At 39.2% G+C, this 20,881-nt stretch overlaps 1 protein-coding gene across 2 annotated transcripts in view; it reads right to left on the reverse strand.

Moving 5' to 3' along the window:
- The window catches only part of MOSPD2 (motile sperm domain containing 2), a 41,537-nt gene that overhangs the window by 7,410 nt on the left and 13,246 nt on the right, over nucleotides 1–20,881 (reverse strand). For both annotated transcript variants that reach the window (XM_045856108.1, XM_045856107.1), the window contains exons 3-10: nucleotides 18,870–19,025; nucleotides 16,879–16,965; nucleotides 15,079–15,233; nucleotides 10,886–10,946; nucleotides 8,371–8,409; nucleotides 4,903–5,027; nucleotides 2,003–2,179; nucleotides 1,294–1,406 (exon numbers count right to left, since the gene is read on the reverse strand). In XM_045856108.1, coding sequence (XP_045712064.1) covers nucleotides 1,294–1,406; nucleotides 2,003–2,179; nucleotides 4,903–5,027; nucleotides 8,371–8,409; nucleotides 10,886–10,946; nucleotides 15,079–15,233; nucleotides 16,879–16,965; nucleotides 18,870–19,025 — 913 coding nt within the window. The remainder of the gene's footprint in view (nucleotides 1–1,293; nucleotides 1,407–2,002; nucleotides 2,180–4,902; nucleotides 5,028–8,370; nucleotides 8,410–10,885; nucleotides 10,947–15,078; nucleotides 15,234–16,878; nucleotides 16,966–18,869; nucleotides 19,026–20,881) is intronic.

Below are 20,881 nucleotides of genomic sequence, written 5' to 3' on the forward strand. Positions count from 1 at the left end.
CTCCTAACAGAGATGTTTATTCGTCTAGAGAATGCACATTTTTAAAGAAGTGCTCTCCCGGGAGGGCTCTGCCCAGCTTTGGACAAGTCGGTAAATGAGGAAGGTGGCTGGTTGCCGTTTCAGACTCGATCCGAAATATGCCGCAGAAAAGACAGGGAGGTTTCGGATCTCAGAAGCGCTCTCAGTTAACCAGCACAGTAACTGCGAGAAGCTCCAGGGAGACAGACCTCGGCTGGGTCCTCAGGCGTGTGTAGAAGTGCTGAGACTTTCCTGGGGCAGAGGCAGAGAATGGCAGAGCCCCGAGTTCTATTTCGGCTTTCTCCCTACCAAGCTCTTCTGGCCATACCTTGATGTTTATAAACCAGGACCTACATTTTTGACAGGCCTCCGGTGAAAAAACAGAGGTGTAACTTCCAAACCGGTTGAAGGAAAAATGGGAAACCAACTCCAAAGAGGCAAAATGGCAAAGAAAACCCATGGAAAACAGAACATGCATGTGTATTTCTGTTTCTCTCCCCCCACCCTTTCTCCCTGTCTCTCTCTCTCCCCCACACAACAACCCCAAATGTAACAGTAATCAAAACATGTTGTAACATACGAATCTTGTCAATCAGACAATCTCAGATTCAGTTTTTAAAACTTTAGCCATATTGTTCAAAGTTACACAGAAGGTTTCAAGTACGGGCATAGGAAACGATCTAGTAGGTCATCATTAAAGAAAGATGGTAGAGCAATAGTAACATAAGGCTAGATAGATTTACCAGCCAAAAGTATCATCAGTGGGAAAGCGCTCTTTACGTCATGATAAAGAAACAATCCTGCATCTTTTGAATTGTATAACCTAGACACAAAAATAGAGATGAGCTGAAATTTGGCCTCAAGAAAAAAAAACCCTATTTTTCTGATCCAGCTTCAGCTTTTGGAAAGTCAGATTGGTAAGTACCTACATTTCAGTGTTGTTTCTGGCATCTTTGAACTTGTGCAAGTCTAACAGTATCAGTTAACCGAGAAAAATACATGCCATTCACATTAACTGTTAATATATGAATATTCACTTTTATTACCTGATATGGTATGAGGCACCATACCATAAATGCACTCAATGGAATAAATAACACAAAGGTAGCTAAAAATATTCACGATGTCTGGAAACTAAGGTGAGTCTTCAGATAACCCTTAATTTTGTATTTCTCCGGTTTCAAAAACAGTATAGAAGTTTTCTTACTTTGTAGTTCCCTCAAGATGATCAAAATATGTTACAAAAGCAGAGCTAATAAAATCTCCCACTAGTACCTGATGTGTAATAAGGGCCCTTTAAACACACTCAATGGTTTCTTGACAGCTTTTGTCTTGGAATCAACTTTTTCATTTTCTTCTGCTTTGGAAGTAGGTTCGCTTACGTTTATCTAAAGACAAAAGAAATTATGAAGAAAAAAGATAAAGAAATTTAGTTTCATACCTGATGGTTGGGCAGGGCATTAGGACACAAGTGAACATTATATTGATTCCATCCAAATTATAACCTTTAACATGGCTTTATTACATCTCTATTATATATTTAATATATATTAACTTTACATCAACATAATCGAGTACCTACTGTAAATGTCACTGTGGAAAATATAACATGGTCCTTCCTTCCCCTTAAGAGCCTTTCAATTTGTTGTAAATTGTAATGTATTTCTCTATCAAGGCCCCAATTACAACATGACAACTAACTGCTTTTTAAAATACGAAACAGAAGAAGCAGATCAAGGCAAGGTTTTAATGACTTTTATTTCAGAAAAACAGAAATATTTTAGAAAAAACAATTCCTTCCAGGTGCATTTGGCCAATTTTTAGACAAAAATGGCATCAGCCCATCCGATCCCTCTTTCTTTTTACATACAAAGATGCAGAAGGACAGAGAGGTAAGTGAATTACCCCAAATCACATAGCAAGCTACTAGAATTGGGGCTAGGTTACAGTTTTTGACTCGGTTTCACTTTATTCTTAAAATCACCTTTTTCAGAAGAGATGTTTGTTCTTCATTGGAAATTGTTTCCAAGGTGTCTTTGCCATCACTTTCTATATCTTCCTTACTTGAAGCTTCATCCTCACTGGCAATAGGCCCGTTTTCGCACAATGGCGTCTGAAAGTCATCATCTACTAGTGGTGGATAGCTATACTTGAACGGATCCTAGAAGAAAAGAATTTTGGATCAGCCAGCTAAAGGGTGGGCAGAAAAATAATTGTCTCAGTAAAACTGAAATCCAATCCTTTAGCCAAGAAAACAGATTGAATTAGACTTAAAACAAACCAAAAGGGAAAAAGTACTCAGTGGTGTGGGACAACTGGCCAGCCATCTGTAGAAACAACCAAGCTGGATCTTTAGCCCACTCTTTCACATCAAAAAGAATTTCGGATGGATGAAAGCTTTAAGTGTGCCTGCAAGTGTGTGAATTTATTTTTTAAATCCATATAAGGTCCAGAACACCACACAGGAGGATTAAAAAAAAAATACCACCTGCCCTGGCTGGTGTGGCACAATGCATTGAACGTCAGCCTGTGAACCTAAGGGTCGCCAGTTCGATTCCCAGTCAGGGCACATGCCTGTGGTGTGGGCCAGGTCCTCGGTGGGGGGCACTTGAGAGGCAACCACACATTGATGGTTCTCTCCCTCTCCTTCTTCCTCCCTTCTCCTCTCTAAAAATAAAACCTTTTAAAAAATTAAAAAAAAAAACAACCTAAGTAGGGATAGCCTTTCTAAGCATAGCACAAAACCTACAAGGCATGCAAATATTGATAAAAATTGGTCACATTTTCCTAAAAAGGCCATAAACTGGGAAAATATGCACCACACATATCAGAAACAAAATACAGCTTTTGTTAATATACATAAATCAACAAGGAAAGAATAATGCAACAAAACAAGGAATATAGGAATGATACAGTTCATCGACACAATGAAGACTGCCTTTTAAATCACTAAAACATGCTTAGCATCACAATAAAAGAAATGCAAATCAATACTATAATGAAATATTTTTCACCTGAGACTGTCAAACATGAGAATACACGGTGTTGGCAAGAATGTGGTTCCAGCATTTTCACGTGTTATTGGTAAATGGACACAATCTCTTTAAGAGGGAAATTGGCAACAGTTATGAAAATTAAACACTAAATATACCCACTGACCTGATGATTTTACTTCTAGACCTATACCTGTGCACCTGTGTACCAGGAGTTATTTACAAGGATAATTACTGCAGCGCTATTAGTAATGGCCAAAGATTAGAAAATAAGTAATGTACCTTCAAAAGAGAGTTGATTAAGTTACATTATATCTACACAGTGGCATGTCCTGCAAGGGCTTAATGAATCAGGACGATCTCTGTGAATCAATAAGGCACAAGCTAAAAATAAATGCTGTAAAAAAAAACACATACTATGTATGTGGTCTGTGACCACCATGTAAAATAGTATCATGGAAGAGCGTCTCTGGAAGGAGTGAGAATCTAGAGACAAGTACAGCCTCTGGATAAAAACAGTGGGCGGTAAGCTGGTACAGTGCCTTTCACTGTACCGTTACACTTTTGAGTCTTTGGTATTGTTCGCTGTTTTGTTTTTTTTTAAAATCATGTGCAACTATTACTTTCCGAAAATAAAACAAAAAAAATTGTGAAAAAATAGTAGTCCTAACTACAATTTGTACTACAATCCTGAAGAAATATACCACTTATAGCAGAGCAGGGAAACAAAGTAACCTTTTATACCTCTAAAAATAAATATACATTTTACTAAATGCTATCAATTTTAAGATATAACAATTCCATGGGAAAACTGTAAAAATGACAAATCAATCAAATCACCATTTGAACTAAGGGTAGTACCTGAAATGAAGCATACACTGGTTTTTCTAGGTTAAAATATGAAATGCAGTGTTTCAGAATAGGAAAGCATCAAATTTCAAATTAAAAATAGTCAAGTTTTTTAAAAATCAAAGATAACACATACCAGCTTCTCATCTTGCTATCCCCTTGGTTCTGGTTGAATACAATTTTGCCAGGAAGGCAATAAACAAGGTAGATTATAAAAACCAAAAATATTGTCAATCAAGCTAACCCAAAGCGTAACAACTCCATAGGTTTCACAATTTATAAAGTCATTATCACAATATGTTTCACTCTTACACAGTCTTAAGAATTTAACACATACCTACTTACTCCTGGTCTCTTATTTGTAAGTAGTGAAATCATTTCTAAAACTGTTGATAGTATATATTATCTTTTAAATTAAAACAAGATTGTCCAATAGTAAACAATTGGAAGCAAACTAAAGGCACATCAAAAAGAAACCAAATACCTAATGGTTATTAATTAAATAATTTACGGTTCATCTCTAGACACTGGATACTACGCAGCTGGGAATAAGAGTAAGACTGCTGCATATTGATTTGGAAAGATCTGTGAGACGTTGTAAAGAAAAAAGCAGGAAACACAATAGTATTGAAACTTACTACTTGTTAAAAAGAGATGGGTAGGAGGAAGAATTACATATACACTGTATCTGCTTATACGTGTATTACATATACTCTACAGTTGCTTAAACAGACACCAGAGATCCCTGGAAATAAATATAAGAAGGGGAACTGGGGCGGGGGACGGGGTGGTTGGGATAGCAGTAGATTCACTGAATACTTCTTTTTACCGAACACTTTTCAGGTTCGAACCATTCAAAAATAGCAATCTTAACAACTTGAAAACTTGAAAAGTGTAACCCTGCTTGCTATTTTGGGGGATCTGTGATCTTTCTCTGGGTGTTACAACATTGCTTTCCCTTTTTCTCTGAGGAAAGAATACAGCCTAATGTGCCGTGGCCCAGTCTTATTTTAGAAACAAGTTCCAAGGTAACTATACTTACAGTTCCACCCATGTGGGGAGGCAGGAATTCTACACTGACATAGTCTTGGACTTCATTTTTACTTGTGAACTTCAACAAACTCACTGCTTCTGGGCCCAGCCAGGATTTCACAATTCTGAAAGCAGCTGAAGAAAAAAACGGTCACTTTATTAAGTTCTTTTCATTCTTTCTCAATGAATTTACTGTCGGTCCTAACCCAGGTCTTCAGTGTGGGCTAAAATTTGTTCGTGTGGTTTTGACATGAATTTCTTTAATGACTCATGTTGAGCATCTTGTCATGAGTTCGCTGCCATTTGCATATCTTCTTTGGAAAAATGCCTATTGAAATCTTTCGTCCTTTTTAATTGGGTCATTTGTCTTTTTATTGTTGTATTATAAAAGTTATTTATATATTACAAACACAAGTCCTTTATCAAATATATGATCCGTAAAGACTTTATTTCATTCTGAGAGCTGTGTTTTCACCTTCTTGATGGTATTCTTTGGAGAACAAAAGTTTTAAATTTGACTGAAGTCCAAAATATATCTATTTTTTTTCTTTTGTCACTTGTGGTTGTTTTGGTGCCCTATGTAAGAAACCACTGCCTAAACTAAGGTCATAAAGGTTTACTCCTATGGTTTATTCGAAGGGTTTTATAGTTTTAACTCCTATATTTAATTTTTCTATATGATGGGAGGTCCAAGTTCATTCTTTTGAATAGAAATGTTCAGTTGTTCCAGTATTATTAAAAAGACTATCGTTCCCTCTACTGAATTGTTTTGGCACCACTGTCAAAAATCAATTAACCATAAATGTCAGAGTGTCTTTTTGGACTCCCAATTCTATTTTACTTAATTTTGTATCTGTCCTTATGTCCATACCACAACATTGTAATTACTATAGCGTTGTAGTGAGTTTTGAAATGAAGAGTGTGAGTCCTCCAATTTCATTCTTCTTTTTCAAGATTATTTTTGCCACCCTGGATCCCTTGCATTTCTGTTTCAATTTAAGGGCAAGCTTGTTAGTTTGTTAAAAAAAAAAACAACCCACAGCTAGGGCTCTGACAGGGGCTGCACTGAATATGTTGATCAATTCAGAAAGCACTGTCATCTTAAAAATATTAGGTCTTCCAATCCTTGAATAAGAGGCGCCTGTTTACCTAAATCTTGAATATCCTTCAATGGTGTTTTGTAGTTTTCAGTGTGTAAGTCTTGAACTCTTTTGACTAATTTTATTTGTAAGGGTTTCATTGTTTGTGATACTATTATAAATTGAATCGTTTTCTTAATTTCACTTGTGAATTATTCATTGTGAGTATATAGAAATACAATCGATTTTTTGTATTGGCCTTGTGCCACCTTGCTGAACTTGTTTTTTTTTTTTTTTTTAGATTTTATTTATTTATTTTTAGAGAGGGAAGGAGAGAGAGAGAGAGGGAGGGAGGGAGGGAGGGAGGGAGAGAAACATCAATGTGTGGTTGCTGGGGGTCATGGCCTGCAACCCAGGAATGTACCCTGGCTGAGAATCGAACCTGGGACACTTTGGTTCCCAGCCCGTGCTCAAACCACTGAGCTACGCCAGCCAGGGCTCTGAACTTGTTGATTACTTGTAAGTTTCTTTTGTGTTTGTATGCCTTAAAATTTTGCATACAGAAGATTATGTCACCTGCAAATACGGTTAGCATTACTCCATGTTAGCTATGGGATTTCACAAATGCAGGTTTCACAAAGATGCCTTTTATCAGGCTGATGAAGTTATCTTCTGTGTAGCAAAGAATTAACCTTTTTCCAAGAAATGTCTGGCCCTTGTCTTCAGCTGCTGGGAGATAATCTTCACGCCTGCCAGCAGTCTTTGTCTGTCTGGGGACCTTGGGTCACACTGGAACAATACAACTTAGGGTGGGGGCTTTGTGTCCCACAGTGGCAGTAGAGCCCTAGAGACACTGGAGACTGAGATAAGACATTGTGGGAAATGAGCAGGGCCTATGTAATGAAGCCCAATAAAAACTGTGAACACTGTGAACTTCTCTGGTTGGCAATACTCCATGGGTGCTGCCACATACTGATGCTGGACAATGAACTTGCTCTGCATTTGGTACTTCCCTGGGTTCCACTGTTTTTCTTCCCCTGGCTAATTTTAATCTGAACCCTGTTTCTGCAATAAGCTGTAACTGCGAGTGTAACAGCTTTCAGTGAGTTATGTAAGTCATTCCGGTAAACCCGAGTGAGAGTGGTTTTGGGAACCCCCTGAACTTACAGTTGGTGTCAGAAGTGAGGGTAGTAGCCCAGTGTGAAGCACTGTGGTCCCCCTAACTTCACAACTGTTTCAATTATTGGTGCTTGCTTTCTATTCCTACTTTCTCGAGTGTGTTTGTCATGAGACTGTGCTGAATTTTTTCAAATGCTGTTTTCTGTGTCTATGGAGATAATCATGTGTTTTTTTTCCCCTTTCAGCCTATGAATATGTTGGATAACACTGGTTTTCTTATGTTGAACTGACTCTGCATTCCTGAGATAAATCTGTGTTGGTCATGGTGTAGAATCCCTTTTATATTGCTAGAGTCAGTTTCTTAGTACTTTATTGAGGGTTGGTCCATCCGTAGTCATAAGGGGTACTTGGTCTGTAGTTGTCCTGTGATGTATGTTATTAGGGATATAGTTGCTCATTAAATGAAATGGGAATTGTTCCTCTTCTGGGTTTTTTGGAAGAATTTACAAAGGATCGGTGTTGCTTCTTCTTCACATATTTGGCAGAATTGGCTAGTGAAGCCATTTGGTGCTGGGCTTTTCTTTGGGAGAAGTGTTTTTCATTACTAGTGTTTTTCAGTAGTTTAAACATTTTTATCAAAAAACACACAGTCCAACCTTGATTCTCGAACATCTCCCATCTCAATTCAGTTCTCGACCAAGTTTGCACGGAAAACATGTCTCGGTTGGTATACAAAACTTCAGTTCTCGACCTGACAACCCTTTTATGCGGATACAGTATTTCTAGTGGGGAAAAAATGATCTAGTTTTGAAACAAATTGCTTCTTGAACAACCTTCCGGAGCAAATTAGGTTTAAGAACCGAGGTTCCGCTTATTATAACCATCATAAGGGCTATGCGACTACAGAGATTTGAAGCAAATTTCAGATTCATCCTACCTTCGTCCTCAACACCTGAAGCTCATGAGAAAACGTAGCCAAGGCCTGTATTCTTTGAAACACCCCAACTGTGGGTGTCAGACTGAGGCTTCTGACTAGAGTTTTGCCTGAGTGGTTGAACCTCCCGAGGCCATTTTTAGGGAAGACCAGTGGTGTTCCCAGGGGTTGAAAGTTAGCCCAATTTGCTTAGGAACAGCCTTTGACTGTTCTAGCTCTAGCCTCTTAAGAGTATGTACCAAGCCAAATAGAAACTTTTTTAAACAACCGTAGAAATGTGGCTAAATTGGCGAAGAAAGAAGAAAATCAGACATTTTGTTTTAGAAAGTATAAGTAATATGCTCACCGTTCATTATCCAAGGCATATCAAAGATCACTATTTTTGCTGAAAGATGAAATGAAAAAAAAATCATTAATCGTGACTTAGTACCACTATAGTAGTATCGCTTATACCTGACCTAGAAAAAATGATGATCTAAATGTAAGTGGATAAATGGAGTCTTTGGATCTGGCATGTCATATTATGCTGAAGTCTACTGAACTTTAAAACAAGTTCAACTCTAATTTATACTTTCAACGATAATTTTCTAGAGATTTTTAAACCACTCTCACAGTTGCTGCTGCCATTTTAATAAATCACTATGTTTTAAGAGAAAAAATTATTTCCACTTTTCTTAATATTGTAAGTTCCAGGAAGCCAATCATTCCAAAGTTTATGGAGTATAACTTGCATACTTTTAAAAAAGATTTTATTTATTTATTTTTAGAAAGAGGGGAGGGGAGGAAGGGAGAGAGGGGGAGAAGCATAGATGCACAAGATACATCCATTGGTTGCCTCTCGCATGCCCCCAGCTAGGCACCTGGTCCACAACCCAGGCACGTGTCCTGACCGGGAATTGAACCAGTGACCTTTCCATTCACAGGCTGGTGCTCAATGCACTGTGTCACAGTAGCCAGGGCATTATTTGCATACTTTGATGAAGATGTTAAACAGCCCTATTGTGAGAAAGAATCAGAAAACACAAAGGGGATTTTGATATCCAATTTATTCTTATATTTCAGAAGAATCAAAATGTAATTTCATTCTTCTCTTAGCAGAGAATTTGCTAGAATGATTATATTAGTGTGGGACAGTAAAAATACATGTAAAGAACAAGGTATTTGCAATGAGGTACCCTGGTACTTAATACTTGAGTCTTCATCTGAGGTATGTGTAAAAAGATTTAGACTCAAGATATTAAGAAATAATACTTACATTTCATGACAGATTTTGAAGATAACCAATTTAAGACACTACAAAATTCAGTGTCTGTAAAATTACATTATATAGGTAGAATATATACATTTTCTCTAACTGGAATGAATCTAATTCATCTTTGTATTGAGCCATGAATTTATTAATAGGTTTCTCAAAAAAAATCTTGGATGTGTTTTATAAGGTAATACTAATACTACTTATTTATAAATGGCTCTTCACAAACTCCATTAGATAGTTCAATAAAGAAGTGGTCATTTTACTTCATTTTGCACATAAGAGAAGCAAGCTAACAATGTGGAGTGCTGATTCCCTAGTGACCCCAGACTGGCTACTGCTCAGCAAGCTTTAATGAACCAGGGGACGTGCTAGACCCAGGAAGAATTCAGATCCTGCAGGTTCCCCAAACCAAACACTGTCTTTTCCTGAAAACATTCATGACTACTCTCTCTGAAGACACAACGGCCAAGGTTTTGAAGGTGTAAGAGACAACAGTTCCAATAAATATGCTAATAGATCCATGACGGTTCTTGTCTGTTCTGCACTTCATGTTAATAATAATAATGCAAAAGCATGCTACAGTAAGATGACTTGGGGATTTTATGCTGTAGTGTCCCCTGCGTCACAAGTTCTAAAAGACCCTGTGTGTGGCATTTGCCAGGGTGCGCCCAAGCGGACCTGCGAGTTTCCATTTGCTGATGCCCCTGTTGCCTCTCTCTTGTCTTTTCTTTTTTTTTTTTAAGATTTTATTTATTTATTTTTAGAGAGGGAAGGGAGGGAGAAAGAGAGAGGGAGAGAAACATGAATGTGTGCTTGCTGGGGGCCATGGCCTGCAACCCAGGCATGTGACCCGACTGGGAATCGAACCTGCAATGCTTTGGTTCACAGCCCGCGCTCAATCCACTGAGCTACACCAGCCAGGGCTCTCTCTTGTCTTTTCATAGTCAACCCACTGAGGTTAAAAATATTTAACTATTTATGTGGGAAGGCATCTTCATTTCTCCAGGGGAAAACCATCATATAAATCCAGTAAATCGAAAATAAGCAAGATTTAGGAGTTCTTCATTCAGGCAATTAATGATATAATCACAATTAAAAACAAACTCCAAATGCCAGATTCAAACGTAGTATACTTTAGTCAAGTGTTTACTCAATGACAATTTGTAACTACCAATTAGTAACAATATGTACTGGATGTATGACTATAGCTTATCACAGTCCATGTTATAAGTGTTGCTTACCTGTTCCTTGTATGTAGGAAGTTCTATATAATAAATATTTGAAAGGAATTTTTCAATTGAAAGATCACTAAAATTGGGATAATCTTGGAAATAAATGTATGCTTTTATGTTCCTATATGTGTGCATACATGCATGTATGTAATAGGATGCCATATGTACAGTTTAGAACTTAAACTCTTAAGGAAAATGATTATTTATGAAAAATTTTCCCTGTACCTACAATATGCGCTTAAACTTCTATGAACACATTTAAGCTCTTCATCAGAAAACAACATTTCAGTTATTAAAGTCTGTAATACACAATTCTCACGCATTGTTTACAGTTTCTACATTTCATATTTTCTATAAAGGAATAAGTTACTTACAGAGGTATTTAGGGTAATAAATCTTAAAGCAGTTGATGATAAAGCGTACAAAATCCATGTCCTAAAAAAAAATTATACATTTAAATCTTTAAGACTGGTCCACATTAGAGAATTTTAAACTGTACATTTCTAAAGGTGATAAATTATTAAATACAAATGAGACAATTATTAAATTCTTTAACAATAAGCTCACATATAAATATATATATTCCCAAGAATTAAGGTTTTAAGTCATTACACTACTTATAATAATCAGTCCTAAAATTGAGTTAAAAAAATCAGAAGCTTAAATATCACTTATTTTACCTCAAACTACTTAGATACCTCAGGCTGCTAAGGTAGCATGGCATTATAAAATGATCTAAAAGCAATTCCCATAGAAAAATTCTAAAAAACTGTCGAACAGTTAAAGAATTATTGAAATAGGTATACAGTTTACAACCTGACTACTTGGGGTAACAATGCATATGTATGTAAGCTCTGCTATATTTGCTTTTAAGGCTAATTTCTATACCTCATAATAGCTTCAATAAAATATATTAATATTTTACTCAACAATTAATCTGATCATACTGGCCTGCTGTATCTATTTCACTTCTAGCTTCTTTCCTCTTATTTTGGGACCTAGAACTACAATTAGAATTTCGCAGTTTACATTCAAGTGCTGTTCATTGACTTCAATTTCTTCTTCTTTTTTAAATATTTTATTTATTTTTTTTTAGAGAGAGAGGAAGAGAGAAAGAGAGGGAGAGAAACATCAGTGTGTGGTTGTCCCTTGCATACCCCCTACTGGGGACCTGGCCTGCAACCCAGGCATGTGCCCTGACTGGGAATCGAACATGCAACCCTTTGCTTCGCAGTCTGACGCTCAATCCACTGAGCCACACCACCCAGGGCATTTGACTTCAATTTCTGGAAGGCTTTATAAATATAGCTATTTGGTTGATTCCACTGCACTGAACACAGCAACATGAAATCAGGTTATTAGGATAACTATTCATATGGATCATTTTATTCCATGTTATTCCACGGCCAAAGGCTGACTTACTAGTGCTGATCAGCCATCTTATAAGGACTATAGGGTGAAAGATACATGTAACCAGGCAAACTTAAACCCATCAATTACTGAAGGGTGGGTTTTCCTAGAGCGTCTATAAAGACATTCCTAGTATGTGAATTGCAGGATCTTTAACTGTAGTAAACTGTAAGCAAGTATCCTTACCAATTTTAAGTATTATGGGACAAATCCTACTCTGTAATGATACCTTTATAAACTAATCATTATAGCTACTGTGCATAGAGCTTAATAATTTGTAGTTAAGAGTCCAAGAAATATCTCAATAACTACTTATATATAATTTTGGTTACCTAGTATATGATCTCTGGCCCCCAGAGACTTTGCCTAAAAAGCCTTTATCCAGTGTTCTTGTTTACCTCTTCTATGTAATTGATGGTCTTGCTTATAAAGCCTGAAGTTACGGTTAATTCAAGTGGATCTGATGGGATGTCTATGGTGTGTGTATGTATTAGTGAGTGCTACATAAAAAAGCTCCAGGAAACTATTGGTCTGCATTCCGCGAGAATGTTTTCAAGGATGCTATTCGTTATCTTGTAAAATGTCCTCCCTTTGAGGACCCCATGAAAGACTTTTCTATCTAGTTTAAGTATCAGGAATGCATATAGTTCTCCTAAGACGCTGGGTTTAAAGTATGCCCTCTGAGCAATGTTAAAGGATCCCATTGCTTTCAGGTGGGGTGCTGAAAGCTGACAGGTAAGTTAGCAGCCAACTCTAACAAATAGTTGTTTAAATTTCTTGCTTTGTACTTCTGTATGCAATGCATCCTTGTAAGCCAACCTAAACCCTTTGTGAATCATTAGGGTGATATATAAACATAATTCAGTAAGATTCAAGTATTTAAAAACAATACTGATTTTGCCCTGGGCTCAGTGGGTTGAGCGCAGGTCTGTGAACCAAAGGATCACGGTTCGATTCCCAGTCAGGGCACATGCCTGGGTTGCAGGCCAGTTCCCAGCAGGGGACCCACGAGAGGCAACCACACATTAATATTTCTCTCCCTCTCTCCTTCCCTTCCCCCTTAAAGATAAATAAAATTTTTTAAAAAATAAAAACAATACTGATTGAAATATTTAGTCATGCAAATAAACCTTATTTATGAATTGAAGATAATGAGACAGCGCATCTTTAGTAGCTTGCAAAAAAAAAAGCAGACAGTTCAAGTCAATTCTTTGCCCCTGTACTTGGCTATAAAAACCATTAACATGTATTTTCCATGAATCTTGGTTAATAATTAGAAAATTATTATCCATAAAAGATAACAGAATCATGATTTACTTTTAAGAACTATTATTTACACAGGCATTTTGATTTAGATTTTGGGCATAAAATGATTTACTCTGTAATTTAAAACTCAATGATACAGAAATTACATTGAAAAAAACACCAGGGCAATGAAGTCTTAAAATACAGACGAATGAAGAAGAAAGAAAAAAAAATCTGTGGTTCCACCACCCAAAACTCATCTCTAGTTCTCTCCAGTGATTCTCCCTAGTCTGTTTTTTGTTGTTTTGTCTTTTTTAATGTCTAAGGTTTCCTTTTGGGGGGTAGGTTTCACTATGATATAACCTGGTTGCTAGTTTCATAAAAAAAAAAAAAAAAGGTACTTTCTGCCCTGGCCGGGTGGCTCAGTTAGTTGCAGCGTCGTCCCATACACCAAAAGGCTGTGGTCAATGGGGTCGGGCACATGGCTGGGTTGTGGGTGTGGTCCCCAGTCTCAGGGCACGTGCAGGAGGTGACTCATCAATCTTTCTCTCTCACATCAGTGTCTCCCCCACCCCCCACCTTCTTCTCTCTCTCTAAGATCAATAAACATATCTTTGGGGGAGAATTACAAAACATTTTTTAGAAAGGCATTTTCCAATAGTACTACAAATCCATTATGAACAGCATTACACATACTACACCCATTACAACACCACAGCCTACCATTGCCCCACGCTGACATTCACATTTTGTCTAACTTTTCGCTATTTCACATCCCGCTCTGAAAAGCCACGCTGGTGCATAGCGCTTTTTCTGTACTCAAGATTCTTTCATGAGAATAGACTTCCAGAAGTTAGTTACGAGACAAATAGTATGAATGCAAACACTTTAAGATTTTTTTTATTTTAATTGTTGTTCAAATACAGTTTTCTGCCTTTTCCCCCCACCCCAGCCCACTCCCCCAGCCCTCCCCACCTCCCTCCCGTTTCCACTGCCCCCCCCCTAGTTTTTGTCCATGTGTCCTTTATACTTGTTCCTGCAAACCCTTCCCCTTTTCCCCTGAAATGCCCTCCCCTCTCCCCTCTGGTCACTTTAAGATTCTTAACATACTTTGCCAAGTGGGTTTTCGAAAAGGTTCAAACACTGTCCCAGGCGGGTGTGCAAACGGCACCTCACTGCTACCAGAATGAGCCAGGGTTCGAATGTAAGAGACAACAGTTCCAATCCACATGCTAATGGATCCCCGTCCCCGATGAAGGGTTTGTAGTTACCACTACGGTCACAAGGGCCCAAAATAAGGACCGGTAGGTTTTACTTATTTTTCCAGCTTGGGAAAAACCACCTGGAGAGAGGTGGTTTCCAAAGCTGACCAAGTGAAACGAAAAACAGACCTACACAAGGAAACCAGCAGCCCCAACAAAATCACCAAGTGCTGCATGTGCAAAACTCAGGGGAATATTTCGCAACTGGAAAGCACAGGCTGAACCTAATGGTACGACGGAGAGCAGCCGTCACTTGCCTCAGTATTTACTGGGTGCGTTATGCTGTGCCAGGCACAGGGCTAGACGCTGTGGGGTACGGACTTTGTTAGAAAAGTTCCCTGCTACCACAGCTACTCAGTACGCTGCCAGCCTCCACAGCCCACCTTTATATCCTGTGTATCAGACAAGGAACATTTCTAGGAAACCCAGAGTTTCAATGCCAGACACTGGAGCACATTTATTTCTTTGCAAACCCTGTTGTATGCTTCACTTCACTCACAATGCGGCAGGGTGGGGGGGGATAAATCCCGGACATAAATTAGTTAGCTCAATTGTACAGCAATATTTGGTCAAGGGGAATGCCAGGGAGGACAGGAGGGAGCACACCACGATGAACAATGACTTAGAATTAAAAAAAAAAAAATGCTTACTATGCTATTGATCCCAGTTTCTGACAGGTCAAACATCACTGTTATGGGTTTTCCATTTTCTCTTTTAGCATAACGTTCCAACCAGAAGGCGATAAGCTTCTTTTTGTCCAGGATGGTTTTATGGTCTTTTATGTGATACTTCACCCTGATCCATACTTTTAGCAGAACATAAAGATAAAAAGAAGAAAGATGTGTAGGGCATTATAATGTCATTGTATACATATAGCATTCTTTCCCTTTTCATTTCTCCATTTCTAATTCATCTTGTGTGTCAGATTACAAACATCTCTGCCTTTTTTAAGAAGAAGAAATATTGTGCACTTGGGCACTTTACAGAGTAGCAGACAGGAAAGTATTTTTCCCCATCCTCTTAGGAAATAAAGAAATGTAACTATGAGGGAAAGAAAATACAGGTGAACAAACAATATTTGGTAATGACCTAAGAGTCCTCTTCAGTGTGCTTAACAAACAAACAAAAAAAAGCCACCGGTTCTGCCAAGCACTAGAAAAAAAATGTTCTTTTGGACGAAAAGCTGGACAGAAGCACTATGGAGGTGTGAGTGGGTGTCCTGCACGTGCGCGGAACGTGGCAGCGTGTTCAGAATGGTGGCAGCTGAGACAAAATGTGGTGAACGATGAGAGGAGAAGCTACGTGGCCAGGGCTGGGCTCGAACGGCCCTGAATGAAATGCTGAGGTGGCCTGATCTTCCTACTGACAACACCTCAGAGGCCGTGGCACAGAGGGGAGACGGGAAGAGGCGGAGAAGGAAATCCAGCAGGGGATGCCCTGGGAAGGGACTGGGGGGAAGGGGATAGTGAGGGGCTGGACTGAGGAAGTGCCGGGGAAATGGGGAGGGGCTCGTGAAGCTCCGTTGGAGGGGAAAGCAATGGTTGCTGGCCTAAGCTGGGCAGCACAGAGACAGACCCTGGGGGGGGTGGGATGCGGACGTTCAGCCGCATGCTGTGCTAAAGGCAGCTGGCTGGCAATGAATTGACGGCAATCAATTCATATGGCCTGGGGACGCGGTGGGCTCACTGCTGCTTGGGGGAGGTTGAAGCTGGCAAGGTACTGGAGGTTGCCCACGGAGACTGCATCAGCTGGAGACTCAAAGAGGCCAAGAAAGGAAGGAAGCCAGGGAAGCACATTCAAGGGACAGGCGGAAAGAGAGAAATGAAAAAGGATGACTGAGAAGGAGCAGCCAGAGGTAGGAAAAGGCAAAGAGTACTGTTCGGCCAGGCACAGACCGCACGTCAGAGGGGAGCAAGTTGCGCCGACTCTGTGTGGGGTGGGGCTCTGACACCCCTGCCTGTACAAAACCAAGCTGGATTTTGGACAAGGTGGGGAGAAGGGAGTCCTCCGGTATAGCAGGAATGAGCGTTACTATTTCTCCTGCTATCACACAGACTGAAGAAGGAAGCTAAGGGAAGCAGACTGGGAAACTTGAAAAAAGTCCATTTATCCATCATTAGGGACTGTCAAAAAAGGGCTTTTCATAAAAATACTGGGTTGAATTTTAATATCAGTCAAATGACAAAGAAGTTAATGACTCTGAGCGCCACTATTTTGGTTGTGTCAGGAGGATGTAGCGCTTGCCTTTGTGTGTTTTATTATAATGCAAACAGTAGTATCACTACTAATATCTGATGCTCAGTCAAGATGGCCCCAACAACCCCCAGCTGTAGGAAACTTGCTGGGTGGTACGTGTGGAGAGAGTGCCGCCTATTACTAATTCTGCTGAGATACATGAAAACATCTCACACTCATGAAAAGCCGGTAGTACAGAAGTTAGGTGGACTTACACAACTTGTTCCCTTCTTTGTCATAACCGTGGAGATAGATGCCTCCAATCTCCAATAACCATCTGGGAATAGAGTATTCAGTCAGATCTAAAAAGTAATAAACTTTGATGAGTAATTATCACTTAGAGAGAGGCCTTTTAAAAAAAAAGCAAACTCACAATGGAAGGTTCAAGTTACCTAGTAGTTCTGATGTAAAGAAAGATAAAGCTTATGCAAACATCTGGATAGAATGGCAATAAAAATGCTGTTTCTCACTAAGCAAACAGACTATATAAAGACACAGATGAGAGAAATGAGAAACATCCATTGCCCTTTGACACTTCACTCATTATTTATGTGGACACATTTCCAGGTTCTGGTTGCGTTCCACCTAAAGACTTTCAGACAGATACTGTCACAGCTGGGGAATTTCCAGAGGACACGCCAGTAAACATCCACATTACGGCCCCAGAATTCATGAAAAAAAAAATCACTGCGGTTTCTTTTGCAAAATAATATATTTCTACAGAGTCTGCTATCTGGTACAGTTTAATACATTTTATATTCTTGGGGCAAGTGGAAAATACTTCAAGAAGAATGCTGGTTCCTTTAGTAGGAGGAACAAAAACGCCTATTCAGTCTCTAGTGAGGCTGATAACCAACAGACTGAGGCAGCGAGTTCCAAGGCTTTTGTTACATTCACTGCTAGTTCCCCAAGAACTTTCAAGGATTTCTGTATCTTTCTCCACCCCCTTTTATCACCTATCAGCGGTTTACCACTGGCAACAAGCAATTCTATGTTCAGAAAAACTATTAAGTTTAAAAGTTTATCTTGTACTTGTGATTTAGAAATGGCAGATTAATATTTGTTTGCTTGATTAATAAATGCTTTGTGGTTTGTTGAAATGGCCTCCAGTTTTGACATTTCGAGTCCAATTATTTCTTAAATATTCCCTTTCTGATGGATTCCCTCTACAGATGTGAAGACTGGGGGCAGTGAGTGCTCTGGATTTATCTGTTGACTATTTTGTATTACGTCCCCAGACTCAGTCACCCCGTGGTTTTACAATTCTCCAGATCAGGAAATCCTTCTGTATACCCCCATCAAAACCAGTAGTTATGGCAGTTTCTTGTTTAATTTTCAGGAGGAGAGAAATAATGGGTCACCATTCCTGAGAAGAGTCCTCCATATACTTGAAGATTACAATAAAACCCCCTCTGAGGCTTAAAATTCCTGTTTGTGGAGAAAATTTCCATGTTGAAAAGTAGGCCTTCAAATCTAGCAGTTAAAAGAAGGCTGCCAAAGGCATCTCTGGGGGTAAGCTTGCTCTCTGGGGACGCCTGTTCATTAATTCCTTATGGAATCCCGATTAGCACAAGGAACTCTGGGGAGAGGGGAAGATGTAAGTCAACAACAGAGAAAAACAGGCGAATGGTATCTCCTTATCTCTAGGCTTGCTAGCGAAGATGCCGTCTTGTTATTGTTGAGTGGCACCAAACTGAACAAGCACAGATTAGGAGACTGCTGTGGGCCCAGAGCCTGAGAGTGATTCTGCTCCCTCGTGATCTGATTGCCTTTCCAGTGATCCAGCTTGGACATGGCCATATGACACTATTTTCTTTCTTTCTTTTTTTTTTTTTTAAAGATTTTATTTATTTATTTTTAGAGAGAGGGGAAGGGAAGGAGAAAGAGAAATAGAGAAACATCAATGTGTGGTTGCTCTCATGTGCCCCCAACTGGGGACCAGGCCCACAACTCAGGCATGTGCCCTGACCGGGAATCGAACTGGCGACCCCTTGGGTTTGCAGGCCCGCAGTCAATCCACTGAGCTACACCAGCCAGGGCCATATGACACCATTTTCAAAGTATTATGGGGACTGTATAAAACATTAGATTCTGATGTTTGTGATGACTGCGAAGGACATTTGCAAAAGCACTATTAGATGAAAGTAAAACAGTGAACATTTATGCAGGAGGTAGTACACAGTTCAAGGTAGACTGAACAGCTTACCGTTGACGGCCATTTCTTTCCTCCACTGAAAACTCTCATCAAGCATCTTCAGTGTTTCATCGACAACATCGTGTCTCCAAAATAAGTAACTTTCAACCCAGTTATCATCTTGCTGTAGCCTTTTCACGTCACGGGGATCATATTTATCTGGCTTATCTAGGGGAGAAACAGTAATACATATCCAAGTCAGAGAAATTCCTCAGTGATTACTAACAAACACTAATGTCAAAGGAGAAGACCTGGAAGACAAACACTAATGTCAAAGGAGATCTGACCACAGACACAGGGATGCAGTTCAGATGAAGATGCAATTGAAGGGATTAATGAATTTCTAAGGGTAAAGAGAATAAAGTTATCTAAAGACTGCAGATTTACTTTAAATAAGCCACCAAAGACTTAAAAAAAAACAAGACCAGAGTAAAATATTTTTCAGGACATTTTCTATAACTATACACCAACATCTGAGAAGATCGATTATGTTATCTGAACTTGAAATCCTTACCCTCATCAATGAAAAATGAAATTTTACATGTAACGGACCACGTTGTGCTTAAAAAGACAGGTTTGGCAACTGCCATTTTAAAAAATATGTAAATACAAAGTGGAAAACTGACCAGTATGCAGCAGTTAACATTTCCTATCATATATTGGAATAACTGTTTCCAATAGTAATGTCCCATGCTCAGATTACACACATGCTATGTTCTTACCAACCTGTGCCTGATACTCCCCCTTCCGTGCCCTGCTCTCTCTCTTCCGGTAACCGAAATCTCCTCGTCTCCTCACAACCACCTCTGCACAAATTTGACCGTTCTGCAAGACTCCTTTCAAAGGCTTCCTCTTCCAGAAAATTTCCCCAGAGCCCAGAAGTCATTCCTTCCCACCTGTGAACAGCTATAGGATTTAAACTAAGCCATTCTTCTTCTTCTTTTTTTAAAGACTTTAATTATTTATCTTTAGAGAGGGGGGAAGGAAGGGAGAAAGAGAGGAACATTGATGAGTTACCTCTTGCACACCCCTAACCGGGGGCCTGGCTGGAAACCCAGGCATGTGCTCTGACCAGGAATTGAAGGCAAACTAAGCCTTTTTTTTTTATAAAGGATCTATACTTTAAAAAAAAAATTTTAAGATTATTTATTTATTTTTAGAGAGGGAAGGGAGGAGAAAGAGAGAGAAACATCAATGTGCGGTTGCTGGGGGTTATGGCCTGCAAGCCAGGCATGTACCCTGATTGGGAATCGAACCTGCGATGCTTTGGTTCGCAGCCCACGCTCAATCCACTGAGCTACGCCAGCCAGGCAAACTAAGCCTTTCTTAAGGCACGTGCCACTTTCCCCTTGAATCAGAGTTACTGGCATGCATGCCATGCTTTCTCATAGAGACTGTAACACCACTGTGTACCCATTCTAAGAATGAGGAAACGTTTGTTGACTAAATCTATTCCTTCTCAATTTTTTTTTCGCAGTTAATGGGTCACTCCCAGGGGCCCAAGCAAGAGATTTCAGAAGATTCTCTGGTTCCTTCATCCCCATTTGATTTTGCACCTATTAGTTGCCAAGTTTCACAGATTCTATCTCCTGAGCATTTTCTCGGCCTTATTTCAGACCCTCAGAGATAATAGTTTAAAGGGCAGGGAAATACAAAGTGCATTCAGAGAATTATCTTCTTTGAGTCCCGATTTTCTTATCTCTAAGCTGCTTTTATACTCACAGGGTTGTGTGAGGATCAGATGAAAATGTATATATGAAAGTACTTGGAAGTTTAAAGCACTATAAAATATGAGATTAGGCCATAAATCATGCATTTGTACAGTGTTACCTTGGAAATGGCTTTCAATATCTCAGCTCTATTTTTCTGGTCGAAACAATGAGTGGTTCTGTAGTAGGTGAACCTTGGAAACTGTTTTTTACCTTTGTTATTTGAAAATTCATCAGTATTCAAAACACAACTTTCCTTGAATTAGAATTTAGAAACACGAGTTGGCTATAAAAGGCTTGATGCCGTGTAACATC

Source organism: Phyllostomus hastatus, unplaced genomic scaffold (genome assembly GCF_019186645.2).
Source record: "Phyllostomus hastatus isolate PE091 unplaced genomic scaffold, TTU_PhHast_1.1 phas_scaffold_12, whole genome shotgun sequence".
Taxonomy (NCBI): Eukaryota; Metazoa; Chordata; class Mammalia; order Chiroptera; family Phyllostomidae; genus Phyllostomus; species Phyllostomus hastatus.